Raw genomic sequence first — 25,236 nt, 5'->3', positions numbered from 1 at the left:
ATCCTCAACATCTTCCACCGAAAGCACTCCCAGGCACATGACTCTCCATGTACTCCACGGATCCATCACGTACCCAGCAGCGTTCGTTCCGTCCGGGCAGGTGGACTCCTTGTCAATTGCGTTGAGAGACCAGCTTATTAATTCCATGTTAGCTAAATTCCGGAGAGACAGAAAGAAGAAACACTCCAGTATCAGACGAGACAGAAGCAATGGGAACACACACAAGGACGAGATAAGGGAGGGAGAGAAAAAGCGTCTGCCTTCCTTGAGAGCTGAAGTCGAATGTGTATGAATGGATGAGTTAATGCTGACGGACTCTTCACTCTGCAGCCTCTACCATCAGTGTGTGAATGTGTATGAATGGATGAGTTAATACTGATGGACTCTTTACGCTGCAGCCTCTACCATCAGTGTGTGAAGGTGTATGAGTTAATACTGATGGACTCTTGACACTGTTGAACTGAACGTTGTGTATTTGACCTTCTGACATGACTTGTAGATCCACTCATCATCATGACCAGCAGTTAAACAGGGACCTTCCTCATCTCCGAGAACCTGAGGGAGAAGTTACATCTCCAGATAAAGGACTCTAAAAGGGAAGTTAACGCATCATTTCATCAGAGTTAGAAACTCCGTTTCTGCTACATCACTGGTGCAAAATCATCACTGAAGGCTGTTGCTGTAATCAATACCCTACATCGTGACCTTTGACACTCTGGCTCCACACTGACCTTGTTCAAAGTATAACATTTTTGCTTTGAACAGAAAATAGTCCTGAACCCTTTAATGGTTTCTGTGTCCCGCCGTAAAGTACATAAAAAAGTGTTTCATTATTGTTAAAGCTGACTTCTGTGTACAGCTTCTGTGAAAAACTACTTTTCAGTTTCTTCACTTATTTGAAACTTAATATTTAATTCTTATTTGAAAGAGGTCAATCATTGTTTCTGAAATCTTTTGAAAAAGTTGTTACAGGACATTTAAAGAGAAGGAGATAAACATAGAATTTATACCCTAAACAGGGACGTATCTCGACAGCGACATGAAGGTCATGTTTAAAAAGAAACATGAAACTGTTGTTTTTGATCAGGTACAAAATAAAACAATTAAATTAATTTTCCAAAATATTTATAGTTTTCTGCCAATTAAGGGATATAAAGGAGCAGCATGTAACTCTGCCCCCTAGTGTTTAAAATGAGTACTGCAGTCTAAACTCTAATCATCACAGAGAGCTGTCTCCCCCCTCCTCTCACACAGGTCAGCATGTGGTGGACACTGTAGCTTCAGTGTTTAGCCAGCTCTGCATGTGGTGGACACTGTAGCTTCAGTGTTTAGCCAGCTCTGCATGTGGTGGACACTGTAGCTTCAGTGTTTAGCCAGCTCTGCATGTGGTGGACACTGTAGCTTCAGTGTTTAGCCAGCTCTGCATGTAGAGACACTGTAGCTTCAGTGTTTAGCCAGCTCTGCATGTGGTGGACACTGTAGCTTCAGTGTTTAGCCAGCTCTGCATGTAGAGACACTGTAGCTTCAGTGTTTAGCCAGCTCTGCATGTGGTGGACACTGTAGCTTAAATGTTTAGCCAGCTCTGCATGTGGTGGACACTGTAGCTTCAGTGTTTAGCCAGCTCTGCATGGGTCTGTAAAGCTTTCTGCATTCTAACCTCTCTCCATGTTAGAATCTAAAGTTAGAAGGAGGACATACTGGCTGCTGCAGGTTTCCTTCATGTCTGATCACTGAGGACGACAGCGTCAGCAGCTCACCCTATAAAATGATTGAATCCTTTAGTGGCCATCTAAAGGAGGAAATTATTCAAACATGAACTTCTCGTTGACTCACCCAGCACCCATCAGAGCCTCCAATCCAAGTCAGTGGACTGATTCCTCTCACGATCATCGATCTGATTCTTCCATAACTCCAAAGTCGAATGCACAGATGCCAGGTGTCCACCGAGGTGACAGCAGTGATACTAAAATAAAGTGTTGGTTCTGGACTTCGTTTGTGACCTCGTCATTTGTGTAACTTGTCTTAGAAGAGATCATCAAATGTAAAAAGACAGAATCACAGGAGGATACTAAAAAGTTACAAAGAAGTCTATTCAAGAATGTGAAAATGTCTCAAGAGTTCTCTTGTCATTATTGAAAGTTTTGTTTTTTTAACTAGTTTCACAGTTCACCTGATTCACAGAGACTCTAAACTGCAAAACATGGTGGAAAAGACTTCTATCAAATCACTGAACCAAACAATGAAGACGAAGCTGTTACTGCTCAAACGCCACATGAGCTGCTTGTCAACAGGCAACGCAGGTTACTGCTCGGGGCCCCAGGCCAGTAGGTCCATTCAGAGTCCGACCATACGTACAGTACCCCTGTTGAACAACGTATAGACTACACAATATGGACTCAATATTGGGGACTTCCTGTTAGAGCAGCGCCATGTGAAGATGGAGTTTGGTCGAGCTGCTCACTGGAACTACTAACTTCAGAAAAACGCTTGTGATATATTAAGCCCACGCTAACTGTTCAGATAAACAAGTAGTCTGTTGATAACCGTGTCACTATAAGATGCCCCAAAAAACTCCAAGAAAACAACAAGTTGGAGGCAAGGTCACGGCGTTGCAATATCTGCATCATTGGAATGAAAGAAAAGGACTCATGATGGCCCAGTGGTTGGTGTGTACCACATGTATGGAAGCTGTAGTCCTTCAATGGACTGCCCAGGTCCAGAGTCCATCTGTGGCTCCTTTCCTTATAGTCATACCCCACACAAAGATTTGTATTAAAACTAGAGGAAATAAAGTCTCACGGTTGTCAGCAGACGTTTGTCTGCCAGGTCAGTGTTGTAAGCCTGGGTTCACTTCCTTGTTTTTGGAGATGCTGAGATAAGAAGTGGTATTTAAGAGCTGCTGCTGCTCCTGTGAAGTATCCACACTCGGACAGCTTGAAGCCACGCTGAGACGGAAGACGAGAAGGTAAATCTGCTGCACCTTTTCATCGGTCTTAAAGACTCTTCATCACTGACACGTCTGTTGATTCCTCTTCAGCATCATCTCATCCACGTCACCATGTTGAAGCTCCTGGCTGTCTCTGCTCTCCTCTGTGCCATGATGGCTCTGAGCAGCGCTGAAGGTGAGGATGAAACATGGAGGCAGGGCCGCGTCCAGACTTTGGCCCCCCTGGGACTCGGACTTATGGAGGGGGGGCATGTAGGTTGGGGAGCTCAGGAACGCCATTTCATTTTTCACCATTTCTACACAAGTTACACAGTGTGCACGAGTATTTACTTTATTTTATTATGTAAAGATTAAAGTATTTATTCTTAACAGAATTCATTGACAAAACAAAGTGAGGACTTTAACTCGTAAAGAGAACTTCCTGCTGACATGAGAGAACAAACAGAATAGTTGATTTGAATGTAAGTCTCTGATTAAGAAAACAGCCAATCAGAGATTTGGATTTTGGGGTGGCCAATCGGCCTTCAAGGGGGGGCCCATGTCACCCCCCGCCCCTCTGTACACGGCCCTGCACGTGTAACATGTCGTGGTCATATTCACGTGATGATGTCAGGAACTATTCAGGCCGATAACCGAAGTGTCAAACTTTCCAGCTGCTGCAGAGCCGGAACCTGAGACCGCACCAGCAGGTGAGCATGACCTCCACATGATTCATGAGAAGACAGTTAATTCCTCTTCTATAGTGTTACCTGACAACAGGCCCTGTGTTTCATGGTTATATGTATGAAGTATGTCATGAAGCAACCAGGCTCAGCCCTCGGTCTGACATGTTTCTAAGAAGCTCTGTATCATGACGTGTTTGGTGTCATTAACTCATCTGTGTGTGTCCTCCAGGAGAGCTCGATGTTCAGAAGAGGAGGGGGTGCCGCCCCCGCCCCTGCTACCGCCCCCGCCCACGTCCCTGCTACCGCCCTCGTCCTCGCCCCCCCTGCCGCTCCCCTTGGACGAAGATCGGTTGTCGCTACTTCCTCTACATTTCACGGCCTATGACTTGGCAGCAGGCCGAGGTACGAGATGAACCTGCAGAACACAGTTAACTCTGCTTGAATTAACTTCTGTGGAACTTCAGAATCCTCCTATGAATCTTTTTACTATTGATATTTTTATTATGTACATGTGATGATCTCTCCAAAGGCAAGTTTCACAAACTATACTGTGATATCAGTAAATAACGAGGCGTGCAGCATACAAAGTGACTTTGAGACTGTCCCTGTACATTTGGTCATACAGGAAGTCCAGAACCAGAACCAACACTTTTCCATTTATCTTTATTTTAGCAAAACTGTCGTCGCCTCGGTGGACACCTGGCATCCGTGCATTCGGCTCACCAGTATCGTAAGATCAGAGCGCTGATTAAACGGCGAGCCAATGGGGAGCCAGTGACTTGGATCGGAGGCACTGATGCGCGTTGTGTAAGTAATTAACCAACACAGATATCCTGTATTTGATCATGTCTGTTTCTGTAGCTTTAAATATGTAAATGAGCTGTGTCTGACCACGCCCCCTCTCTGGAAGGGCTCGGGTGTACTCGCTGCTTTCTGGCTTCATGTCCTATTGTTTACGGTGAGAAGGCAGACTCAGAGGGCAGAACAAACACCTAGCTGTGGGAGGGTCACCCACCTGGGGGAGGGGCTACTGCCCTTTGTGATGTCATGAAGGGCACATCTCCAAACGGCCTGTTTGAGCACACATTTTCTGAAAAGTGGAGCAGGCAGAAGACGAAAAGGATGTACTTTTCTCATCATTGGGGGGTTTGTAGACAGATTAGAGACAAATGTTAGAGTTAGAGGAACATGTAGGGATGATTCTGGATAATATCTGACCTTTATGTCTGGTCCATTGAACAAAACGTCCTGAGATCTTTCTGCTGTCTACAGTGATTAATTGAGTTGAGGGTGTTCATGCTTCAATGTTTTTCTAATGTGTTGTCTTTTCTAGGAGGGACATTGGCGCTGGAGTGATGGTACCCGCTTCAACTACAAAGGGTGGTGCTGTGGGGAGCCAAACAATGCTGGCAATCAGGACTGTCTGCAGATGAACTTTAGCTGTAAGTCATAAATCACATTCTCAGAGAGCTTGAGTTCATGCATGTTTTACTTGAATTTCCCTCGGGATCAATAAAGTATCTATCTATCTATCTATCTATCTATCTATCTATCTATCTATCTATCTAGTCTTTGTAATGCTTTTCTATGTTCTCATGGTCTATGTTTCTGTTATTCACAGGCCGCAAATGCTGGGATGATGGCCAGTGCTGGCTGAGTCGTCCCTCCGTCTGCGTCAGAAACAGGAGATAGACATGTCTGGTCCTGGTCCGACTCGAAAGGCATGAAGAACCTGGAACGCTCTGAATCTCTTTATTCTCTCTCTGTTTCTCCTCTATCGCTGTAACGCTAAGGAAAGATAATGACACGTAATGAACGCAGGAGCTGGATGGTCTCTGAGGCCTCGTGCCCGTAATAAGATCAGACTGAATGTGTTATGGAAAGGACGCTTTAAGCACAACTTCATTCTTTTTAAAATTCATCTTTTCTTCCTTAAGCAAAATAAAAACGCTTCAAGCATTAAAAAAATAAATCTGTGTCATCTGTGAAATCATCATCCCAACATGTGCTGCTTTTAGCTTTCAGAGAAGGAGTAGCCATTTTTATTTTTCAAAGTTCTCTGCTAACCAAAATAAAGATGTCTAAAGTAGAACACTTTTAAAGATGTAAAGTGGAACAGAGTCGACCTGTAACGGTTGAAACACACCTGATTGCAGAATTATTTCAGAGTTCTTAAAAAATGAGAAAGCTTACCTGAGTTTGAGCAACTTTCCCTCCTTTTCAAAAACAGGAAATGACCCTGGGGTCCTTAGAACAGAGAGAACCCTTTTTATGCCTGATCAAAAATGCTTTAGAAGAAATATGACTGTGTGGACAAAAGTCTGGGACACTCAAGAGCCACATTTAGAATAACACTGAGGTTTTCAAATGGTAATAAAAATTGTTATTCCATACTTAAAAATAACTTGAGGAATCTTTGTTAATCAATCAATCAATCAATCTTTATTTATATAGCGTCAATTCATAACAGGCGTTATCTCGAGACACTTTACAAAAGCAGGTAAAGGACCTTACTGATTGTCTGTTAACATTAACGACAGAGCAGGTAACAAGACCATGCTCATTGTTATGTTTACAAAAAGTAGGTAAAGGACCTTACTGATGGCTATATTACAAGAGCCCAGCTTAATCCGTCATGGCAAGAAAAAACTTCCTTTTAACAGGCAAAAATCTTCAGCAGACCCGGATCATGACGGAACAGCCATCTGCTAAACTGTGCTGGGCTTGAAAATGGGACAAGATGCAGAAAGAAGAATAGGATAGGATAGGTTGGGGGGGGGGTCTGGGCAGGCCATCCTCGTTGGGGGGGGGGGGGTTGTTTGGGCAGGCCATCCTCACCAACAGTCCCAAGGAACCTAAGAGAGCTCAGGAGCTCCCAGAAAAAGGAGAGGTTAGAATATAAAGATAGAGACAAGCAGTAATAAGATATGAAAGCTGGGAGAGAAAGAGGGAAAGAGAGATAAGAGATCTTGGTGCCAGTTCCCCCGGTAGTCTAGGCCTATAGCAGCATAACTATGAGCTGGTCCTAAGCCAGCCCTAACTATAAGATTTATCAAAAAGAAAAGTTTGAAGTCTATTCTTAAAAGTACCTAGTGTGTCTGCCTCCCGGACCCCGACTGGTAGACGATTCCAAAGGAGCCTGATAACTAAAGGCTCTACCTCCCATAGTACTTTTAGAGACTATAGGCACCACGAGCAGGCCTGCATTCTGGGAACGTCATGTTCTTGTCGGATAGTACGGTACAATTAACTCTTTAAGATACGATGGTGCCTGACCGTTTAGAGCTTTGTAGGTGAGCAGAAGGATTTTAAATTCTATTCTAGATTTTATAGGGAGCCAATGGAGAGAAGCCAATACAGGAGTCATGTGGTCCCTTTTCCTCGTTCTAGTAAGAACACGAGCTGCAGCGTTTTGGACGAGTTGAAGGGTCTTTAGAGATTTACCATAGCACCCTGCTAAAATAGAATTACAGTAATCCAACCTGGAGGTAACAAATGCATGAACTAATTTTTCAGCATCATTTTGTGACAGGATCTGTCTGATCTTAGAGATATTACGAAGGTGAAAATAAGCTGTCCTTGAAATGTGTTTAATGTATGAATCAAAGGACATATCCTGATCAAACAGAACTCCTAGGTTCCTAACAGTGGTACTAGAGGCTACGCTAATACTACTAAGGGCCGTCATATCGGCAGAGAAAGTTAATAAAAGAAGTATCATGTAACAGTGACACCTGGTGTCTAACATGGGTACTGCAGTCCAGATTCAAAACATTGGAGAGAGCCATCTCCCTCGGCCCCTCCTCTCCAGAACTGTTGTCACATCTGAATATTTTGTGTATGTCTTATATTAGGAGTTCTAAAGGACCCTGGAATATGAGCCATACGGGCCAGTTAATTCTGTCTTTGATGGACACAAAGTTTCAATTGAAATCAAACTCAAATCTCAGTTTTGCCAGCAGGAGGCAGTGTGGCACTGTGCTTCTGTCATGGACTCTTTTGGAGTCTGGTCTCTTCCTCTTTCTGCTGAGTGAAGATGCACTGGACAGAAGTTGCCTCCCTCATCTTTTCATCTGTTTAAACACTAACCTTGTTTCTAAGTCTCCGGCCTGAGGCCTCTGTCTAAAACACTTAACTGTTCACACCTTGAAGAAGCAGAGGAGGATTATCTGGCACAAACTACATTCACTAACTCTGTGCAGAGGCAGTGAAAGGCCTGAAGAGGTCAAACAACTCCAGCAGCACCTGTAGTATGATGACTTTATTACACTGACACATCTCAGCATGATGCCTTCATCAGGGATTGATCTTCATACTACACGTGCTGCTGGAGCTGTTTATAGTGATTCAATGGTTCTGTATCTTCTAATGATACCACTGCAGCTGACATGGATCAGAACCTGACATGGATCAGACCATGACATGGATCAGAACCTGACATGGATCAGACCTTGACATGGATCAGACCCTGACATGGATCAGACCCTGACATGGATCAGAACCTGACATGCCACTTAACCCAGAGATGCTCCCACTGCTTTGTATTCTGTGTGTGAGTGTGTATGAATGGATGAGTTAATACTGATGGACTCTTTACTCTGCAGCAGCCTCTACCATCAAGTCCGGCTCTCAACAGGTTCAACTTGCCTTGCATCGCAGTGAGCTTTCCCCAGATTCCATCCATCCTTCGGCCTAGCTCTGCCAGTGCCACAGTCTGTGCTCCAACAGCTTTGCCCATCTTGATCATCATGACCGGCAGCCTCGGTGCTCCCGCCAGAACTGCCGTCTTCCCAATTTCCCGGTACACCAGGGCTATGCCAAGGCCAATCAGCACAAGCCCGGTGAACATGAAGCCGAATATGTACACATCCTCAACATCTTCCACCGAAAGCACTCCCAGGCACATGACTCTCCATGTACTCCACGGATCCATCACGTACAGGTGGACTCCTTGTCAATTGCGTTGAGAGACCAGCTTATTAATTCCATATTAGCTCAATTCCGGAGAGACAGAAAGAAGAAACACTCCAGTATCAGACGAGACAGAAGCAATGGGAACACACACAAGGACGAGATAAGGGAGGGAGAGAAAAAGCGTCTGCCTTCCTTGAGAGCTGAAGTCGAATGTGTGTGAATGGATGAGTTAATGCTGACGGACTCTTCACTCTGCAGCCTCTACCATCAGTGTGTGAATGTGTATGAATGGATGAGTTAATACTGATGGACTCTTTACGCTGCAGCCTCTACCATCAGTGTGTGAATGTGTGAGTTAATACTGATGGACTCTTGACACTGTTGAACTGAACGTTGTGTATTTGACCTTCTGACATGACTTGTAGATCCACTCATCATCATGACCAGCAGTAAACCAGGGACCTTCCTCATCCCCGAGAACCTGAGGGAGAAGTTACATCTCCAGATAAAGGACTCTAAAAGGGAAGTTAACGCATCATTTCATCAGAGTTAGAAACTCCGTTTCTGCTACATCACTGGTGCAAAATCATCACTGAAGGCTGTTGCTGTAATCAATACCCTACATCGTGACCTTTGACACTCAGGCTCCACACTGACCTTGTTCAAAGTATAACATTTTTGCTTTGAACAGAAAATAGTCCTGAACCCTTTAATGATTTCTGTGTCCTGCCGTAAAGTACATAAAAAAGTGTTTCATTATTGTTAAAGCTGACTTCTGTGTACAGCTTCTGTGAAAAACTACTTTTCAGTTTCTTCACTTATTTGAAACTTAATATTTAATTCTTATTTGAAAGAGGTCAATCATTGTTTCTGAAATCTTTTGAAAAAGTTGTTACAGGACATTTAAAGAGAAGGAGATAAACATAGAATTTATACCCTAAACAGGGACGTATCTCGACAGCGACATGAAGGTCATGTTTAAAAAGAAACATGAAACTGTTGTTTTTGATCAGGTACAAAATAAAACAATTAAATTAATTTTCCAAAATATTTATAGTTTTCTGCCAATTAAGGGATATAAAGGAGCAGCATGTAACTCTGCCCCCTAGTGTTTAAAATGAGTACTGCAGTCTAAACTCTAATCATCACAGAGAGCTGTCTCCCCCCTCCTCTCACACAGGTCAGCATGTGGTGGACACTGTAGCTTCAGTGTTTAGCCAGCTCTGCATGTGGTGGACACTGTAGCTTCAGTGTTTAGCCAGCTCTGCATGTGGTGGACACTGTAGCTTCAGTGTTTAGCCAGCTCTGCATGTGGTGGACACTGTAGCTTCAGTGTTTAGCCAGCTCTGCATGGGTCTGTAAAGCTTTCTGCATTCTAACCTCTCTCCATGTTAGAATCTAAAGTTAGAAGGAGGACATACTGGCTGCTGCAGGTTTCCTTCATGTCTGATCACTGAGGACGACAGCGTCAGCAGCTCACCCTATAAAATGATTGAATCCTTTAGTGGCCATCTAAAGGAGGAAATTATTCAAACATGAACTTCTCGTTGACTCACCCAGCACCCATCAGAGCCTCCAATCCAAGTCAGTGGACTGATTCCTCTCACGATCATCGATCTGATTCTTCCATAACTCCAAAGTCGAATGCACAGATGCCAGGTGTCCACCGAGGTGACAGCAGTGATACTAAAATAAAGTGTTGGTTCTGGACTTCGTTTGTGACCTCGTCATTTGTGTAACTTGTCTTAGAAGAGATCATCAAATGTAAAAAGACAGAATCACAGGAGGATACTAAAAAGTTACAAAGAAGTCCATTCAAGAATGTGAAAATGTCTCAAGAGTTCTCTTGTCATTATTGAAAGTTTTGTTTTTTTAACTAGTTTCACAGTTCACCTGATTCACAGAGACTCTAAACTGCAAAACATGGTGGAAAAGACTTCTATCAAATCACTGAACCAAACAATGAAGACGAAGCTGTTACTGCTCAAACGCCACATGAGCTGCTTGTCAACAGGCAATGCAGGTTACTGCTTGGGGCCCGAGGCCAGTAGGTCCATTCAGAGTCCGACCATACGTACAGTACCCCTGTTGAACAACGTATAGACTACACAATATGGACTCAATATTGGGGACTTCCTGTTAGAGCAGCGCCATGTGAAGACGGAGTTTGGTCGAGCTGCTCACTGGAACTACTAACTTCAGAAAAACGCTTGTGATATGTAAAGCCCACACTAACTGTTCAGATAAACAAGCAGTCTGTTGATAACCGTGTCACTATAAGATGCCCCAAAAAAACTCCAAGAAAACAACAAGTTGGAGGCAAGGTCACGGCGTTGCAATATCTGCATCATTGGAATGAAAGAAAAGGACTCATGATGGCCCAGTGGTTGGTGTGTACCACATGTATGGAAGCTGTAGTCCTTCAATGGACTGCCCAGGTCCAGAGTCCATCTGTGGCTCCTTTCCTTATAGTCATACCCCACACAAAGATTTGTATTAACTTATAAAACTGGAGGAAATAAAGTCTCAAGGTTGTCAGGGGACGTATGTCTGACAGGTCAGTGTTGTAAGCCTGGGTTCACTTCCTTGTTTTTGGAGATGCTGAGATAAGAAGTGGTATTTAAGAGCTGCTGCTGCTCCTGTGAAGTATCCACACTCGGACAGATTGAAGCCACGCTAAGACATAAGACGAGAAGGTAAATCTGCTGCACCTTTTCAACGGTCTTAAAGACTCTTCATCACTGACACGTCTGTTGATTCCTCTTCAGCATCATCTCATCCACGTCACCATGTTGAAGCTCCTGGCTGTCTCTGCTCTCCTCTGTGCCATGATGGCTCTGAGCAGCGCTGAAGGTGAGGATGAAACATGGAGGCAGGGCCGCGTCCAGACTTTGGCCCCCCTGGGACTCAGACTTATGGAGGGGGGGCATTTAGGTTGGGGAGCTCAGGAACACTACACAAGTTACACAGTGTGCACGAGTATTTACTTTATTTTATTATGTAAAGATTAAAGTATTTATTCTTAACAGAATTCATTGACAAAACAAAGTGAGGACTTTAACTCGTAAAGAGAACTTCCTGCTGACATGAGAGACCAAACAGAATAGTTGATTTGAATGTAAGTCTCTGATTAAGAAAACAGCCAATCAGAGATTGGGATTTTGGGGTGGCCAATCAGCCTTCAAGGGGGGGCCCATGCCAACCCCCCCCCCCCCCCCCCCCCCCTCTGGACACGGCCCTGCACGTGTAACATGTCGTGGTCATATTCACGTGATGATGTCAGGAACTATTCAGGCCGATAACTGAAGTGTCAAACTTTCCAGCTGCTGCAGAGCCGGAACCTGAGGCCGCACCAGCAGGTGAGCATGACCTCCACATGATTCATGAGAAGACATTTAATTCCTCTTCTGTAGTGTTACCTGACAACAGGCCCTGTGTTTCATGGTTATGTGTATTTAGTATGTCATGAAGCAACCAGGCTCAGCCCTCGGTCTGACATGTTTCTAAGAAGCTCTGTATCATGACGTGTTTGGTGTCGTTAACTCATCTGTGTGTGTCCTCCAGGAGAGCTCGATGTTCAGAAGAGGTGGTGGTGCCGCCACCGCCACCGCCACCCGCCACCACCACCACCACCACCACCACCACCACCACCACCATCACCACCACCACCACCACCGTCCCTGCTACCGCTCCCCTTGGACTAAGATCGGTTGTCGCTACTTCCTCTACGTTTCACGGCCTATGACTTGGCATCAGGCCGAGGTAAGAGATGAACGTGCAGAGTGCAGAGTTAACTCTGCTTAAATTAACTTCTGTGCAACTTCAGTATCCTCCTATGTGATGAAATGATTTTAAATGATTTTTTTAATGTTTATTTTAGCACAACTGCCGTCGCCTCCGTGGACACCTGGCATCCGTGCATTCTAACCACGAGTATCAACAGATCAGAGCGCTGATAAGACGGAGAGCCAATGGGCATCCAGCGACTTGGATCGGAGGCACTGATGCGCGTTGTGTAAGTAATTAACCAACACAGATATCCTGTATTTGATCATGTCTATAAACCCCTCTATTTCAGCCCAGCTCAGAACAGGCTGTTTCTGTGTCTGTAGCTTTAAATATGTAAATGAGCTGTGTCTGACCAAAACGTCCTGGGATCTTTCTGCTGTCTACAGTGATTAATTCAGTTGAGGGTGTTCATGCTTAAATGTTTTTCTAATGTGTTGTCTTTTCTAGGAGGGACATTGGCGCTGGAGTGATGGTACCCGCTTCAACTACAAAGGGTGGTGCCGTGGGGAGCCAAACAATGCTGGCAATCAGGACTGTCTGCAGATTAATTATAGCTGTAAGTCATAAATCACATTCTCAGAGAGCTTGAGTTCATGCATGTTTTAGTCTTTGTAATGCTTATCTATGTTCTATGTTTCTGTTATTCTCAGGTCGCAAATGCTGGGATGATCTCCAGTGTTCCTATAAGCGTCCCTCCGTCTGTGTCAGAAACAGGAGATAGACATTTCTGGTCCTGGTCCGACTCGAAAGGCATGAAGAACCTGGAACGCTCTGAATCTCTTTATTCTCCCTCTGTTTCTCCTCTATCGCTGTAACGCTAAGGAAAGATAACGACACGTAACGAACGCAGGAGCTGGATGGTCTCTGAGGCCTCGTGCCCGTAATAAGATCAGACTGAATGTGTAATGGAAAGGACGCTTTAAGCACAACTTCATTCTTTATGAAATTCATCTTTTCTTCCTTAAGCAAAATAAAAACGCTTCAAGCATTAAAAAAATAAATCTGTGTCATCTGTGAAATCATCATCCCAACATGTGCTGCTTTTAGCTTTCAAAGAAGGAGTAGCCATTTTTATTTTTCAAAGTTCTCTGCCAACCAAAATAAAGATGTCTAAAGAAGAACACTTTTAAAGATGTAAAGTGGAACAGAGTCGACCTGTAACGGTTGATTACCTGGTCAGTTCATGAAGTCTGAGCCCCGACTATCTTTCCCTGAACCCTTTTATACACTAGACAGAGAATATCTAACCAAATAATGCATTCAAGAATGTGCGGTTTCCTTCCTCTGATTGGGCAGCTTTCCAAATTATGCGCCTCCTGATGTTTGGTTCCTCTTCTCTCATTGGTGCATCATACTCTCGAATCCTTTGTCCTTCTATCGGGGAAGACACATCCTACCTGCATCAACAGCACACACACACATCTACTCACAGGTTTACCAGGTAGAGCTAGAGGTGTTGCTCAAAATACCGGTAACAGGGTAGAAGAAAAAAACCCTACCTTTCCCCTTTCCACTCTCTGAACCAGTGAGAGAAAAGAGAAAGGAGACAAAAAAATATATATATTTCTAAATATTTGTACTTAAGGAGCAGAACTTAAGTTCAAATTAACACACAACAGAAAACACTATATACACGTGAACAGCAGAAAATGTATGGACGCAATGCCCTATTTGGAGTCCTAACTGGCAAGCTTCTACAGCAGTCCTAATGACAACTGCGGCCAGTCACTGGGGGTTCTATCCCAGACTCACAAACAGTTTTAATACACTTCTGCTGGTTCACCACCTCCCCAATGATCCCACACACAGTTCTCTGTCAACTGAAATGACCAGCGCTCAACCTGTTGCCTTCTTGACATTGTCATTCAGCGTCAAAAGAAAAGACCCAGCCCAACATTTATCCCAGCCAGTCTCTCGCCCCTGGCTTTCTAACCAGTCTCTCGCCCCTGGGTTCACAGCCAGTCTCTCGCCCCTGACTTCTCTTCGTACGGCCTTCTGTTCGATCGCTTACTTGTATTCTTGATTCAATTTTCTAAATTTAGACATTAACAACCGTCTATACCCAAACCAGACAACGATAATTTAGATTTTCAATGTGGACAATTTTATGGAAAAGGTTTGTGTTCACCTTTGGTTTTTGTGAGACCTCTCGTTGTACGATAGACTTCAATGCAGTTGTTCTACCACCTTAAGAAATTAATACATTTGAATGAAACATATTTCAAAACATTTTCATAAATTAATCAATACTTACGTCCTCCGTTAAACCTCATCCCCCATCGTCGGGGTCACCAAGTGAAGGATAAAAGTTCCTATTTAATCCTTTTCCTAAATGTTGTAAATAGAAATCTGACTCCTCTAAATAATTACCTCAAATCTCTCTGCGCGTTCTTTTGATGGATGAGAGGAATGACTGGAGGCGTCTCTTTCAGGTTAACAGAGTTTATGAACCTGATGAATCAAGAATAGAAGTTACAGAAACTGAATTTCCCTCGGGATCAATAAAGTATCTATCTATCTATCTATCTATCTATCTATCTATCTATCTATCTATCTATCTACAGAGTCTCTGGGTTCAACACTACGTGTCCCGTTCCTCTTCTCTCATTGGTGCATCATACTCCCGAATCCTTTGTCCTTCTTTAGGGGAAGACACATCCTACCTGGCCTGTTTCTTATCACAAGAAGACATCTAGTCTAGTAATCATTTCCTTTTAAGCAACAAACCATTTGAGTGATTAACTATCAAGGTCCACTGAACCTATCAATGTGGGTGAGTCACTATTAACTATTCAGGGCCTTAAACTAAACCTATGTTTGATTTGGTGGTGAGTGATTCATTTTAAAGGGCAACATCAAAACACATGTTGTAATGTGCACTCACTTCTGCAAGCCCTCTTTACAGAATACCTTTAACCTCTGAACTAAAATCTCAAACAATTGGATTAAAACACTTTGATTATAAGCAGAAAAAGGCCTAATATTCTATCAGCAGACAAGCATTTAATGATTTGATCTGCTGGAATCCTCTGTTATATTCTCTAGTTTGCGCGTAATAGACACCGGACAGTCTGTATTAATATATGTAGTCATACGATTTATTATAAATCCAACTCTGTTGCAAGAGAGCGTGTGCGTGTGTGTGTGTGCGTGTGTGTGTGTGTGTGTGTGTGTGTGTGTGTGTGTGTGTGTCTGTCTGTGTGTGTGTGTGCGCAGTGGGGAAAGACGGAACGCGCAGTTTGGAAACAAACCGAAACACAAGCTTTACGTCTGTCGGTCCTCTATCCCATTAAAATGTTAAACTTTTTGTAGTAGCCTAATATATGTGCAAAAGCACGCATTAAACTGTGGAGTGTGTGTGCTGTTGTGCATGTTTGTGTGGATAACGTTCAGTGGACGTGCGCTGTGAACTCACATCATGAGCATTCTGCACCATACACTGTATTTTCTATAACAACGTGAGCACTGGGCTACATCAGGAATAAACAATAAAGACATAGTGCTGCATTTGCACAGGCTGTGTAATCGGGTTCTATGTCTCTCTCTCTCTCTCTCTCTCTCTCTCTCTCTCTCTCTCTCTCTCTCTCTCTCTCTCTCTCTCTCTCTCTCTCTCTCTCTCTCTCTCTCTCTCTCTCTCTCTCTCTCTCTCTCTCTCTCTCTCTCTCTCTCTCTCTCCTCTCTCTCTCTCTCTCTCTCTCTCTCTCTCTCTCTCTCTCTCTCTCTCTCTCTCTCACGCACAGGGTTATTAATTTCTGAATTTCTTTAAAAACAGTATTGTTAACATATTTTCCCTCTGAATAGTTACGTTTTGTCTTTAACCTGCAATATGCTCTTTAAAAATCACTTGAGGAATCTTTGTTAATAAAAGAAGTATCATGTAACAGTGACACCTGGTGTCTAACATGGGTACTGCAGTCCAGATTCAAAACATTGGAGAGAGCCATCTCCCTCGGCCCCTCCTCTCCAGAACTGTTGTCACATCTGAATATTTTGTGTATGTCTTATATTAGGAGTTCTAAAGGACCCTGGAATATGAGCCATACGGGCCAGTTAATTCTGTCTTTGATGGACACAAAGTTTCAATTGAAATCGAACTACAAATCTCAGTTTTGCCAGCAGGAGGCAGTGTGGCACTGTGCTTCTGTCATGGACTCTTTTGGAGTCTGGTCTCTTCCTCTTTCTGCTGAGTGAAGATGCACTGGACAGAAGTTCCCTCCCTCATCTTTTCATCTGTTTAAACACTAACCTTGTTTCTAAGTCTCCGGCCTGAGGCCTCTGTCTAAAACACTTAACTGTTCACACCTTGAAGAAGCAGAGGAGGATTATCTGGCACAAACTACATTCACTAACTCTGTGCAGAGGCAGTGAAAGGCCTGAAGAGGTCAAACAACTCCAGCAGCACCTGTAGTATGATGACTTTATTACACTGACACATCTCAGCATGATGCCTTCATCAGGGATTGATCTTCATACTACACATGCTGCTGGAGCTGTTTATAGTGATTCAATGGTTCTGTATCTTCTAATGATACCACTGCAGCTGACATGGATCAGAATCTGACATGGATCAGAACCTGACATGGATCAGACCTTGATAAGGATCAGACCCTGACATGGATCAGACCCTGACATGGGCCAGACCCTGACATGGATCAGACCCTGACATGGACCAGACCTTGACATGGATCAGAACCTGACATGGACCAGACCCTGACATGGATCAGACCCTGACATGGATCAGACCCTGACATGGATCAAACCCGGACATGGATCAAACCCTGACATGGACCAGACCCTGACATGGATATAACCAGACATGGATCAGACCCTGACATGGATCAAACCCTAACATGGATCAGACCCTGACATGGAACCGACCCTGACATGGATTAGACCCTGATATGTATCAGACCCTGACATGGACCAGACCCTGACATGGATCAGACCAGGACATGGATCAAACCCGGACATGGATCAAACCCTGACATGGACCAGACCCTGACATGGATATAACCAGACATGGATCAGACCCTGACATGGATCAAACCCTAACATGGATCAGACCCTGACATGGAACCGACCCTGACATGGATTAGACCCTGATATGTATCAGACCCTGACATGGACCAGACCCTGACATGGATCAGACCAGGACATGGATCAGACCCTGACATGGACCAGACCCTGACATGGATCAGACCCTGACATGGATCAGACCCTGACATGGACCAGACCCTGACATGGATCAGACCAGGACATGGATCAGACCAGGACATGGATCAGACCCTGACATGGATCAGACCCTGACATGGATCAGACCCTGACATGGAAGTACTATGATTATATTTCACAGCCATAAAGTCACCCTGAAGAAACACAGTTTTAAAAAATGTTAGTTGTCCATTCTCTTTAGGGGAATATTCCAGTATACCTTATTCCACTCTTGAGTTCATAATGTGATTCTGTTGAAAAAGACAAAGCATTGAAATAAAGACATATTCTCATTATAGCGTCGTGTAGAGGACCCGGTTGCTTTGTTCGCCACTTTAGTGTCTTTTGTTTCTCTCGTCGTGTTTTACCCTCAGGAGACACGTGTGACAAATGTCTCAAGAGTTGTCTTGTCATTTTTTAAAGTTTGTTTTTTTAACTAGATACCTTTCTTCATCATGGCCTCACAGCAGAGTTGTGACATCTATAAATTGCTGTTGGATCATTATCATTCAAATGTGACTTTTAGATTTCTGTCATTTACCAACGTCCTGAGCCAACAAGTGTTTGGAGAAGTACAAACATCTGATAACAAGTCCAACGGAGAAGTTGGAGAGTTATTTCATCAGGGATGTCGTTTTATTTTACTCCACATCATGGTGAAGACAAACGTTTATCCTCAAGAGAAAGCATTACCCTGCTTCACCTCGATTCTGAAATCCATCAAAGGTCAAAGGACGGTCGTCCAGTTTTTAATCCTGACTTTCAGTCCAGATGCTTCACAGTTCACCTGATTCACAGAGACTCTAAACTGCAAAACATGGTGGAAAAGACTTTGTTTGTCTCAGTACAGCGCACATTTTGTGGCATTTCCATAGACTAATCCCGGGAAAGATTCCCAAATAACCGATCCGTACCGTCCCACTTCTTGGGACCCTTCCGTTGGGGTGCCAAGAATGTGGAGCCGACCCGAAAAGGTGGAGCTAAAAACTGCAGTCCTCTGATTGGTTGAAAGAATCGTCACTTCCCGTGTTACGTCGGCAAACAATACTCTGCCGTGTTTAAACCATTGACTGTAACACAGCTGATTGTTTACGTGTGTATTTGTACTCACCGCACACAGCCTTCTCTGAAACAAAGCTGGATTGAGTTCTTGTAATAAAGAGTCACATGACAGTGACAGAGGAGATGAACTGCTGGATGTGTCCAGCGTTGGTTTTGTTTGTGTCGTGTTTTTCTCCTTTGCTGAATTTATTAGTTAGCGGTTAGCAGTTAGCTGCTGTCACATGACGATATTTGCATAGCGACTATCGTCATCCGGCTTACACGCCGCCTACCAAATAGGGCACGGGTGGCTACGGAAACACAAACAGGATCAGGCTTAATCGTACCAAACCGTACCAAACTGTAGTGATCCGTACTGGACTGCTGTGTGGAAACAAGGCTATTGAACCAAACAATGAAGACGAAGCTGTTACTGCTCAAACACCACATGAGCTGCTTGTCAACAGGCAACGCAGGTTACTGCTTGGGGCCCCAGGCCAGTAGGTCCATTCAGAGTCCGACCATACGTACAGTACACCTGTTGAACAACGTATAGACTACACAATATGGACTCAATATGGGGGACTTCCTGTTAGGGCAGCGCCATGTGAAGACGGAGTTTGGTCGAGCTGCTCACTGGAACTACTAACTTCAGAAAAACGCTTGTGATATGTAAAGCCCACACTAACTGTTCAGATAAACAAGTAGTCTGTTGATAACCGTGTCACTATAAGATGCCCCAAAAAAACAACAAGTTGGAGGCAAGGTCACGGCGTTGCAATATCTGCATCATTGGAATGAAAGAAAAGGACTCATGATGGCCCAGTGGTTGGTGTGTACCACATGTATGGAAGCTGTAGTCCTTCAATGGACTGCCCAGGTCCAGAGTCCATCTGTGGCTCCTTTCCTTATAGTCATACCCCACACAAAGATTTGTATTAAAACTAGAGGAAATAAAGTCTCACGGTTGTCAGGAGACGTTTGTCTGCCAGGTCAGTGTTGTAAGCCTGGGTTCACTTCCTTGTTTTTGGAGATGCTGAGATAAGAAGTGGTATTTAAGAGCTGCTGCTGCTCCTGTGAAGTATCCACACTCGGACAGCTTGAAGCCACGCTGAGACGGAAGACAAGAAGGTAAATCTGCTGCACCTTTTCAACGGTCTTAAAGACTCTTCATCACTGACACGTCTGTTGATTCCTCTTCAGCATCATCTCATCCACGTCACCATGTTGAAGCTCCTGGCTGTCTCTGCTCTCCTCTGTGCCATGATGGCTCTGAGCAGCGCTGAAGGTGAGGATGAAACATGGAGGCAGGGCCGCGTCCAGACTTTGGCCCCCCTGGGACTCGGACTTATGGAAGGGGGGCATGTAGTTTCGGGGGCTCAGGAATGCTATTTCATTTTTCACCATTTCTACACAAGTAACACAGTGTGCACGAGTATTTACTTTATTTTATTATGTAAAGATTAAAGTATTTATTCTTAACAGAATTCATTGACAAAACAAAGTGAGGACGTTAACTCGTAAAGAGAACTTCCTGCTGACATGAGACAACAAACAGAATAGTTGATTTGAATGTAAGTCTCTGATTAAGAAAACAGCCAATCAGAGATTTGGATTTTGGGGTGGCCAATCAGCCTTCAAGGGGGGGCCCATGCCAACCCCCCCTCTGGACACGGCCCTGCACGTGTAACATGTCGTGGTCATATTCACGTGATGATATCAGGAACTATTCAGGCCGATAACTGAAGTGTCAAACTTTCCAGCTGCTGCAGAGCCGGAACCTGAGGCCGCACCAGCAGGTGAGCATGACCTCCACATGATTCATGAGAAGACATTTAATTCCTCTTCTGTAGTGTTACCTGACAACAGGCCCTGTGTTTCATGGTTATATGTATGAAGTATGAAGCAACCAGGCTCAGCCCTCGGTCTGACATGTTTCTAAGAAGCTCTGTATCATGACGTGTTTGGTGTCGTTAACTCATCTGTGTGTCCTCCAGGAGAGCTCGATGTTCAGAAGAGGTGGGGGTGTCGCCCACGTCCCTGCTACCGCCCCTGCTACCGCCCCCGCCCCTGCTACCGCCCCTGCTACCGCCACCACCCCTGCCACCACCCCTGCCACCACCCCTGCCACCACCCCTGCCACCACCCCTGCCACCACCCACGATTTTAGCTGTAAGTCATAAATCACATTCTCAGAGATCTTGAGTTCATGCATGTTTTAGTCTTTGTAATGCTTATCTATGTTCTCATGTTCTATGTTTCTGTTATTCTCAGGTCGCAAATGCTGGGATGATGGCCAGTGCTGGCTGAGTCGTCCCTCCGTCTGCGTCAGAAACAGGAGATAGACATTTCTGGTCCTGGTCCGACTCGAAAGGCATGAAGAACCTGGAACGCTCTTAATCTCTTTATTCTCTCTCTGTTTCTCCTCTATCGCTGTAACGCTAAGGAAAGATAACGACACGTAACGAACGCAGGAGCTGGATGGTCTCTGAGGCCTCGTGCCCGTAATAAGATCAGACTGAATGTGTAATGGAAAGGACGCTTTAAGCACAACTTCATTCTTTTTAAAATTAATCTTTTCTTCCTTAAGCAAAATAAAAACGCTTCAAGCATTAAAAAAATAAATCTGTGTCATCTGTGAAATCATCATCCCAACATGTGCTGCTTTTAGCTTTCAAAGAAGGAGTAGCCATTTTTATTTTTCAAAGTTCTCTCAATGCTAACCAAAATAAAGATGTCTAAAGTAGAACACTTTTAAAGACGTAAAGTGTAACAGAGTCGACTTTTAATGGTTGAAACACACCTGATTGCAGAATTATTTCAGAGTTCTTGAAAAAATGAGAAAGCTTACCTGAGCTTGAGCAACTTTCCTTCCTTTTAAAAAAACAGGGAATGACGCTGGGGTCCTTAGAAGAGAAGAACAAAAAGAGAAAAAATACAAAACAAAACTGTCCTGATCCATTCTTAAACATGTCAATAATAATCATTGAACAAAAAATTTAGATTAATTTATTATTATTATTATTATTATTTTGTACATATAGAAAGAGATGCTACGAGTACAATTAGAGCCCCATAATAAAATCCATATTCCAGTCTGGTGAGATCCAGGGGCGTCCCCCTTAGACCCACTATCGCTGAACATGAACATATTACAGGAATAATGAGTGAAAGTACTTACAAAAAACAACGTAAAGTTACGTGTGGCTTAAAGTTAAAAAACACCAAAAAAAAAAAAATAATATATATATATATATATATATATATAAAAAAAAATAATATATATATATATATATAAATATATCTTGAGAGAAGTGATCAGACCAGCAGATCTTAGTATGCTACCATCAGTCTTTCACACCATCTCCACAGGCCATTTCAATCTCAAATGACCCTCAGTCAGAGGTATAAAAAGAACTAAAGTATTCTTACAAATATTATTTATTAATATTTTACTAAAATACTCAAAGTCAGTCTAAACATGCACTCAAATGTTTTGTTATTCATTGAAGGAAAACGTTTACAGAGATGTCTCCTGAAAACATATTCTTTTGTACCCCATTAACAAAAACAAAAACAAAATAGACATTAAATCTCCAAACCTCCTTCTAACTGCATCCTCACATTCGCTTCCTCACATCTACCAACAGGTTCATCTGAACCACTTTTACTTTCTGTCACCTTCTTTCACTATTACCTTTAAATTCTTCCTTCAGGATCATTAAAGTGTCTATCTATGTCACCTTTTGCTGCTTTCAATGCTATATCTAGTACTTTTACTTTTTGTGATGAAGGGAATCTTCTACTTCTTCAGTTTACTCAGAGATAAGTGGTACAGTTTCTCTGGATGTCTAAAACAACAGACATCTGTAAAAAACATTCTCACCTCTAAATGAGCAATATACACATTTGACAAATTAGCCTTTAGTTTTACATATTTCTGGACTTGTTCTTCACAGATATAAGAAGTTAAGGTTCATTTAGTCAGCTATGTTGATGTTTCTGCAGTGTAAATAATGTGTGGATGGAACAAAACTATTTACAACTTTGTTTGTCTGAGAGTTGTCACGGTGAATGCTTTAGATAAGATGAGGGAAGTCACACTATGTGTTGTCTTTACAAGAGCTTTTACAACAGCCACTACATATATTATTATGCATCAATACCCGTCTATATCCCCCTTTTTTCTGAAAAAGGGCCGCATTAACAACACCCCCTTTTTCAGAAACATCTAAGAAGAATGGAGTAAAATAATCCAAGAATTAAAACCATTCTATCTGTTAGAGGTCAAATGAACAGCAGCTACAACAACACCCTCTAGGCCCATAAGAATACAGAGAGAGGTAATACACCAGTGATATTTAACAACATGCTTCAAAAGGATCATGATACACAAAGTTGGGAGTACGAATGTAATTTAAAGTGACATGGTACAGGTCTTTTGGAGGGACTAAAGGCTGGATGGACTGCAACCAAGGTTTCCAAAAAGTTGTAAAAAGCAAGAATGTCCCCTTTTTTCAAGTGTCTCTGGAAATGGTCGTTGGTGTACTCGTGAACTCCACTACTGGAACACATTGCGATGAAGATTGAAGGTTGTGAAACATCACCAGTGAGAGTGGAGTAACAGTCCTGTGTCAACCATAGAGCTGCATGAATTCAACAGTCATTGTGAGGAGGGGCTCTGCCAAACCCTCTCCCTTAAAGCACTCTGGATGACCCTTGACATTTAACCAGGCTGCTGTCACACCTGGGTGGCTCCTGGTCCATTAGGAGGCCGGTACTGATAAGAACCATGCTGCTTCAGAGGGCCCTGTGAGGGAGGGCCGGAGCAGCCCACTGTCCTGGGCGGTGTCTGGCCCAGTGGTCGAGTGTCCCACAATAAAAACATCCTTGATTCTGTGAACCTGGAGCAAACCCAACCCAGCCAAGTCCACCATATCCCCTGTAACCACGCCTGTACAGATTGAAATTGTACCCTGTACTCCTCCCATAAGAGTGATATGGCTGCTGTACATATGGTTGCTCTAGATGAAACACCGGAGCGTATTTGGTTGCATCATCAAGTAGCCTCTGCCTCTTTAAGCTGCATCTTGAAGAGGTGCAGCTCTTCAAGAAGAGTTGTTTGCATAATCAATGCATGCAAATAAATACTAGTGATCTACGACAGCTACCTCATTCCTACGCTCCTTGAATTAATCAATGCTTAAATTTAGCTGTATAATATGTCTATATAACAACAAGAAAACACGATAAAACATGAACACATTTAACTACATAAAAACAAAGTAACAACAGTGAGGACTGTGGGGTGATACTGAATGGGCTAAGAAAGGATGGGGCCGTCTTCTCTCCTGTAAAACACCCTATCTCTCCTTTAAAGATACTGATCAACCCAGTGCACAGAGCCAACAAGCACACAGACCAGAGCCCCACTCTTCCAATCAAAAGCCAAAACCCAAAATGAATCTTTTAACAGTTAAAAAGGAACTCCTCCTCTTAACTATGCAAATGTATAGTTCATCTATTTTAAATCTTTCAGAAGAATTTTAAAAGATTGTCTCTCCTTCAGGAAATGTTCCATTATGATTGCCTATTTAATAACACTAAAATTCTATTTATCAATCACACTCAAACAAAATAATTACACAGGCCTTCATACACATGATTTACCACACAGCACACAAACACACATCAACAGAAATCAACAGCACACACACACATCTACTCACAGGTTTACCAGGTAGAGCTAGAGGTGTTGCTCAAAATACCGGTAACAGGGTAGAAGAAAAAAAACCCTACCTTTCCCCTTTCCACTCTCTGAACCAGTGAGAGAAAAGAGAAAGGAGACAAAAATATATATATATTTCTAAATATTTGTACTTAAGGAGCAGAACTTAAGTTCAAATTAACACACAACAGAAAACACTATATACACGTGAACAGCAGAAAGTGTATAGACGCAATGCCCTATTTGGAGTCCTAACTGGCAAGCTTCTACAGCAGTCCTAATGACAACTGCGGCCAGTCACTGGGGGTTCTATCCCAGACTCACAAACAGTTTTAATACACTTCTGCTGGTTCACCACCTCCCCAATGATCCCACACACAGTTCTCTGTCAACTGAAATGACCAGCGATCAACCTGTTGCCTTCTTTACATTGTCATCCAGCGTCAAAAGAAAAGACCCAGCCCAACATTTATCCCAGCCAGTCTCTCGCCCCTGGCTTTCTAACCAGTCTCTCGCCCCTGGGTTCACAGCCAGTCTCTCGCCCCTGACTTCTCTTCGTACGGCCTTCTGTTCGATCGCTTACTTGTATTCTTGATTCAATTTTCTAAATTTAGACATTAACACCGTCTATACCCAAACCAGACAACGATAGTTTAGATTTTCCAATGTGCACAATTTTATGGAAAAGGTTTGTGTTCACCTTTGGTTTTTGTGAATCCTCTCGATGTCTGGATAGGTCTGGACGTTGTACGATAGACTTCAATGCAGTTGTTCTACTACCTTAAGAAATTGATACATTTGAATGAAACATTTCAAAACATTTTCATAAATTAATCAATACTTACGTCCTCCGTCAAACCTCATCCCCCATCGTCGGGGTCACCAAGTGAAGGATAAAAGTTCCTATTTAATCCTTATCCTAAATGTTGTAAATAGAAATC

General features: G+C 43.2%; 3 protein-coding genes across 3 annotated transcripts in view; 2 read left to right on the top strand and 1 right to left on the bottom strand.

Annotated features, from left to right (window-relative positions):
- The window catches only part of LOC306841066 (butyrophilin subfamily 3 member A2-like), a 74,497-nt gene that overhangs the window by 37,839 nt on the left and 11,422 nt on the right, over positions 1 to 25,236 (bottom strand). The gene's annotated exons all lie outside the window — the stretch shown is intronic.
- On the top strand, positions 2,836 to 5,614 carry LOC306841073 (type-2 ice-structuring protein-like). Its single transcript, XM_079370722.1, has 7 exons — positions 2,836 to 2,965; positions 3,038 to 3,122; positions 3,601 to 3,636; positions 3,842 to 4,014; positions 4,285 to 4,419; positions 4,946 to 5,054; positions 5,234 to 5,614. The coding sequence occupies exons 2-7, from the start codon at positions 3,059 to 3,061 to the stop codon at positions 5,302 to 5,304; spliced, it is 588 nt and encodes a 195-aa protein (XP_079226848.1). The 5' UTR covers positions 2,836 to 2,965; positions 3,038 to 3,058; the 3' UTR covers positions 5,305 to 5,614.
- Positions 11,241 to 13,303, top strand: LOC306841078 (type-2 ice-structuring protein-like). The gene is made up of 6 exons (XM_079370729.1): positions 11,241 to 11,379; positions 11,850 to 11,885; positions 12,091 to 12,288; positions 12,407 to 12,541; positions 12,763 to 12,871; positions 12,966 to 13,303. The coding sequence occupies exons 3-6, from the start codon at positions 12,100 to 12,102 to the stop codon at positions 13,034 to 13,036; spliced, it is 504 nt and encodes a 167-aa protein (XP_079226855.1). The 5' UTR covers positions 11,241 to 11,379; positions 11,850 to 11,885; positions 12,091 to 12,099; the 3' UTR covers positions 13,037 to 13,303.

This window comes from Symphodus melops, assembly GCF_947650265.1.
Source record: "Symphodus melops genome assembly, chromosome: 20".
Taxonomy (NCBI): Eukaryota; Metazoa; Chordata; class Actinopteri; order Labriformes; family Labridae; genus Symphodus; species Symphodus melops.
The sequence above is the reverse complement of the archived record's forward strand: the minus strand, read 5'-3'. Positions and strand labels throughout refer to the sequence as shown.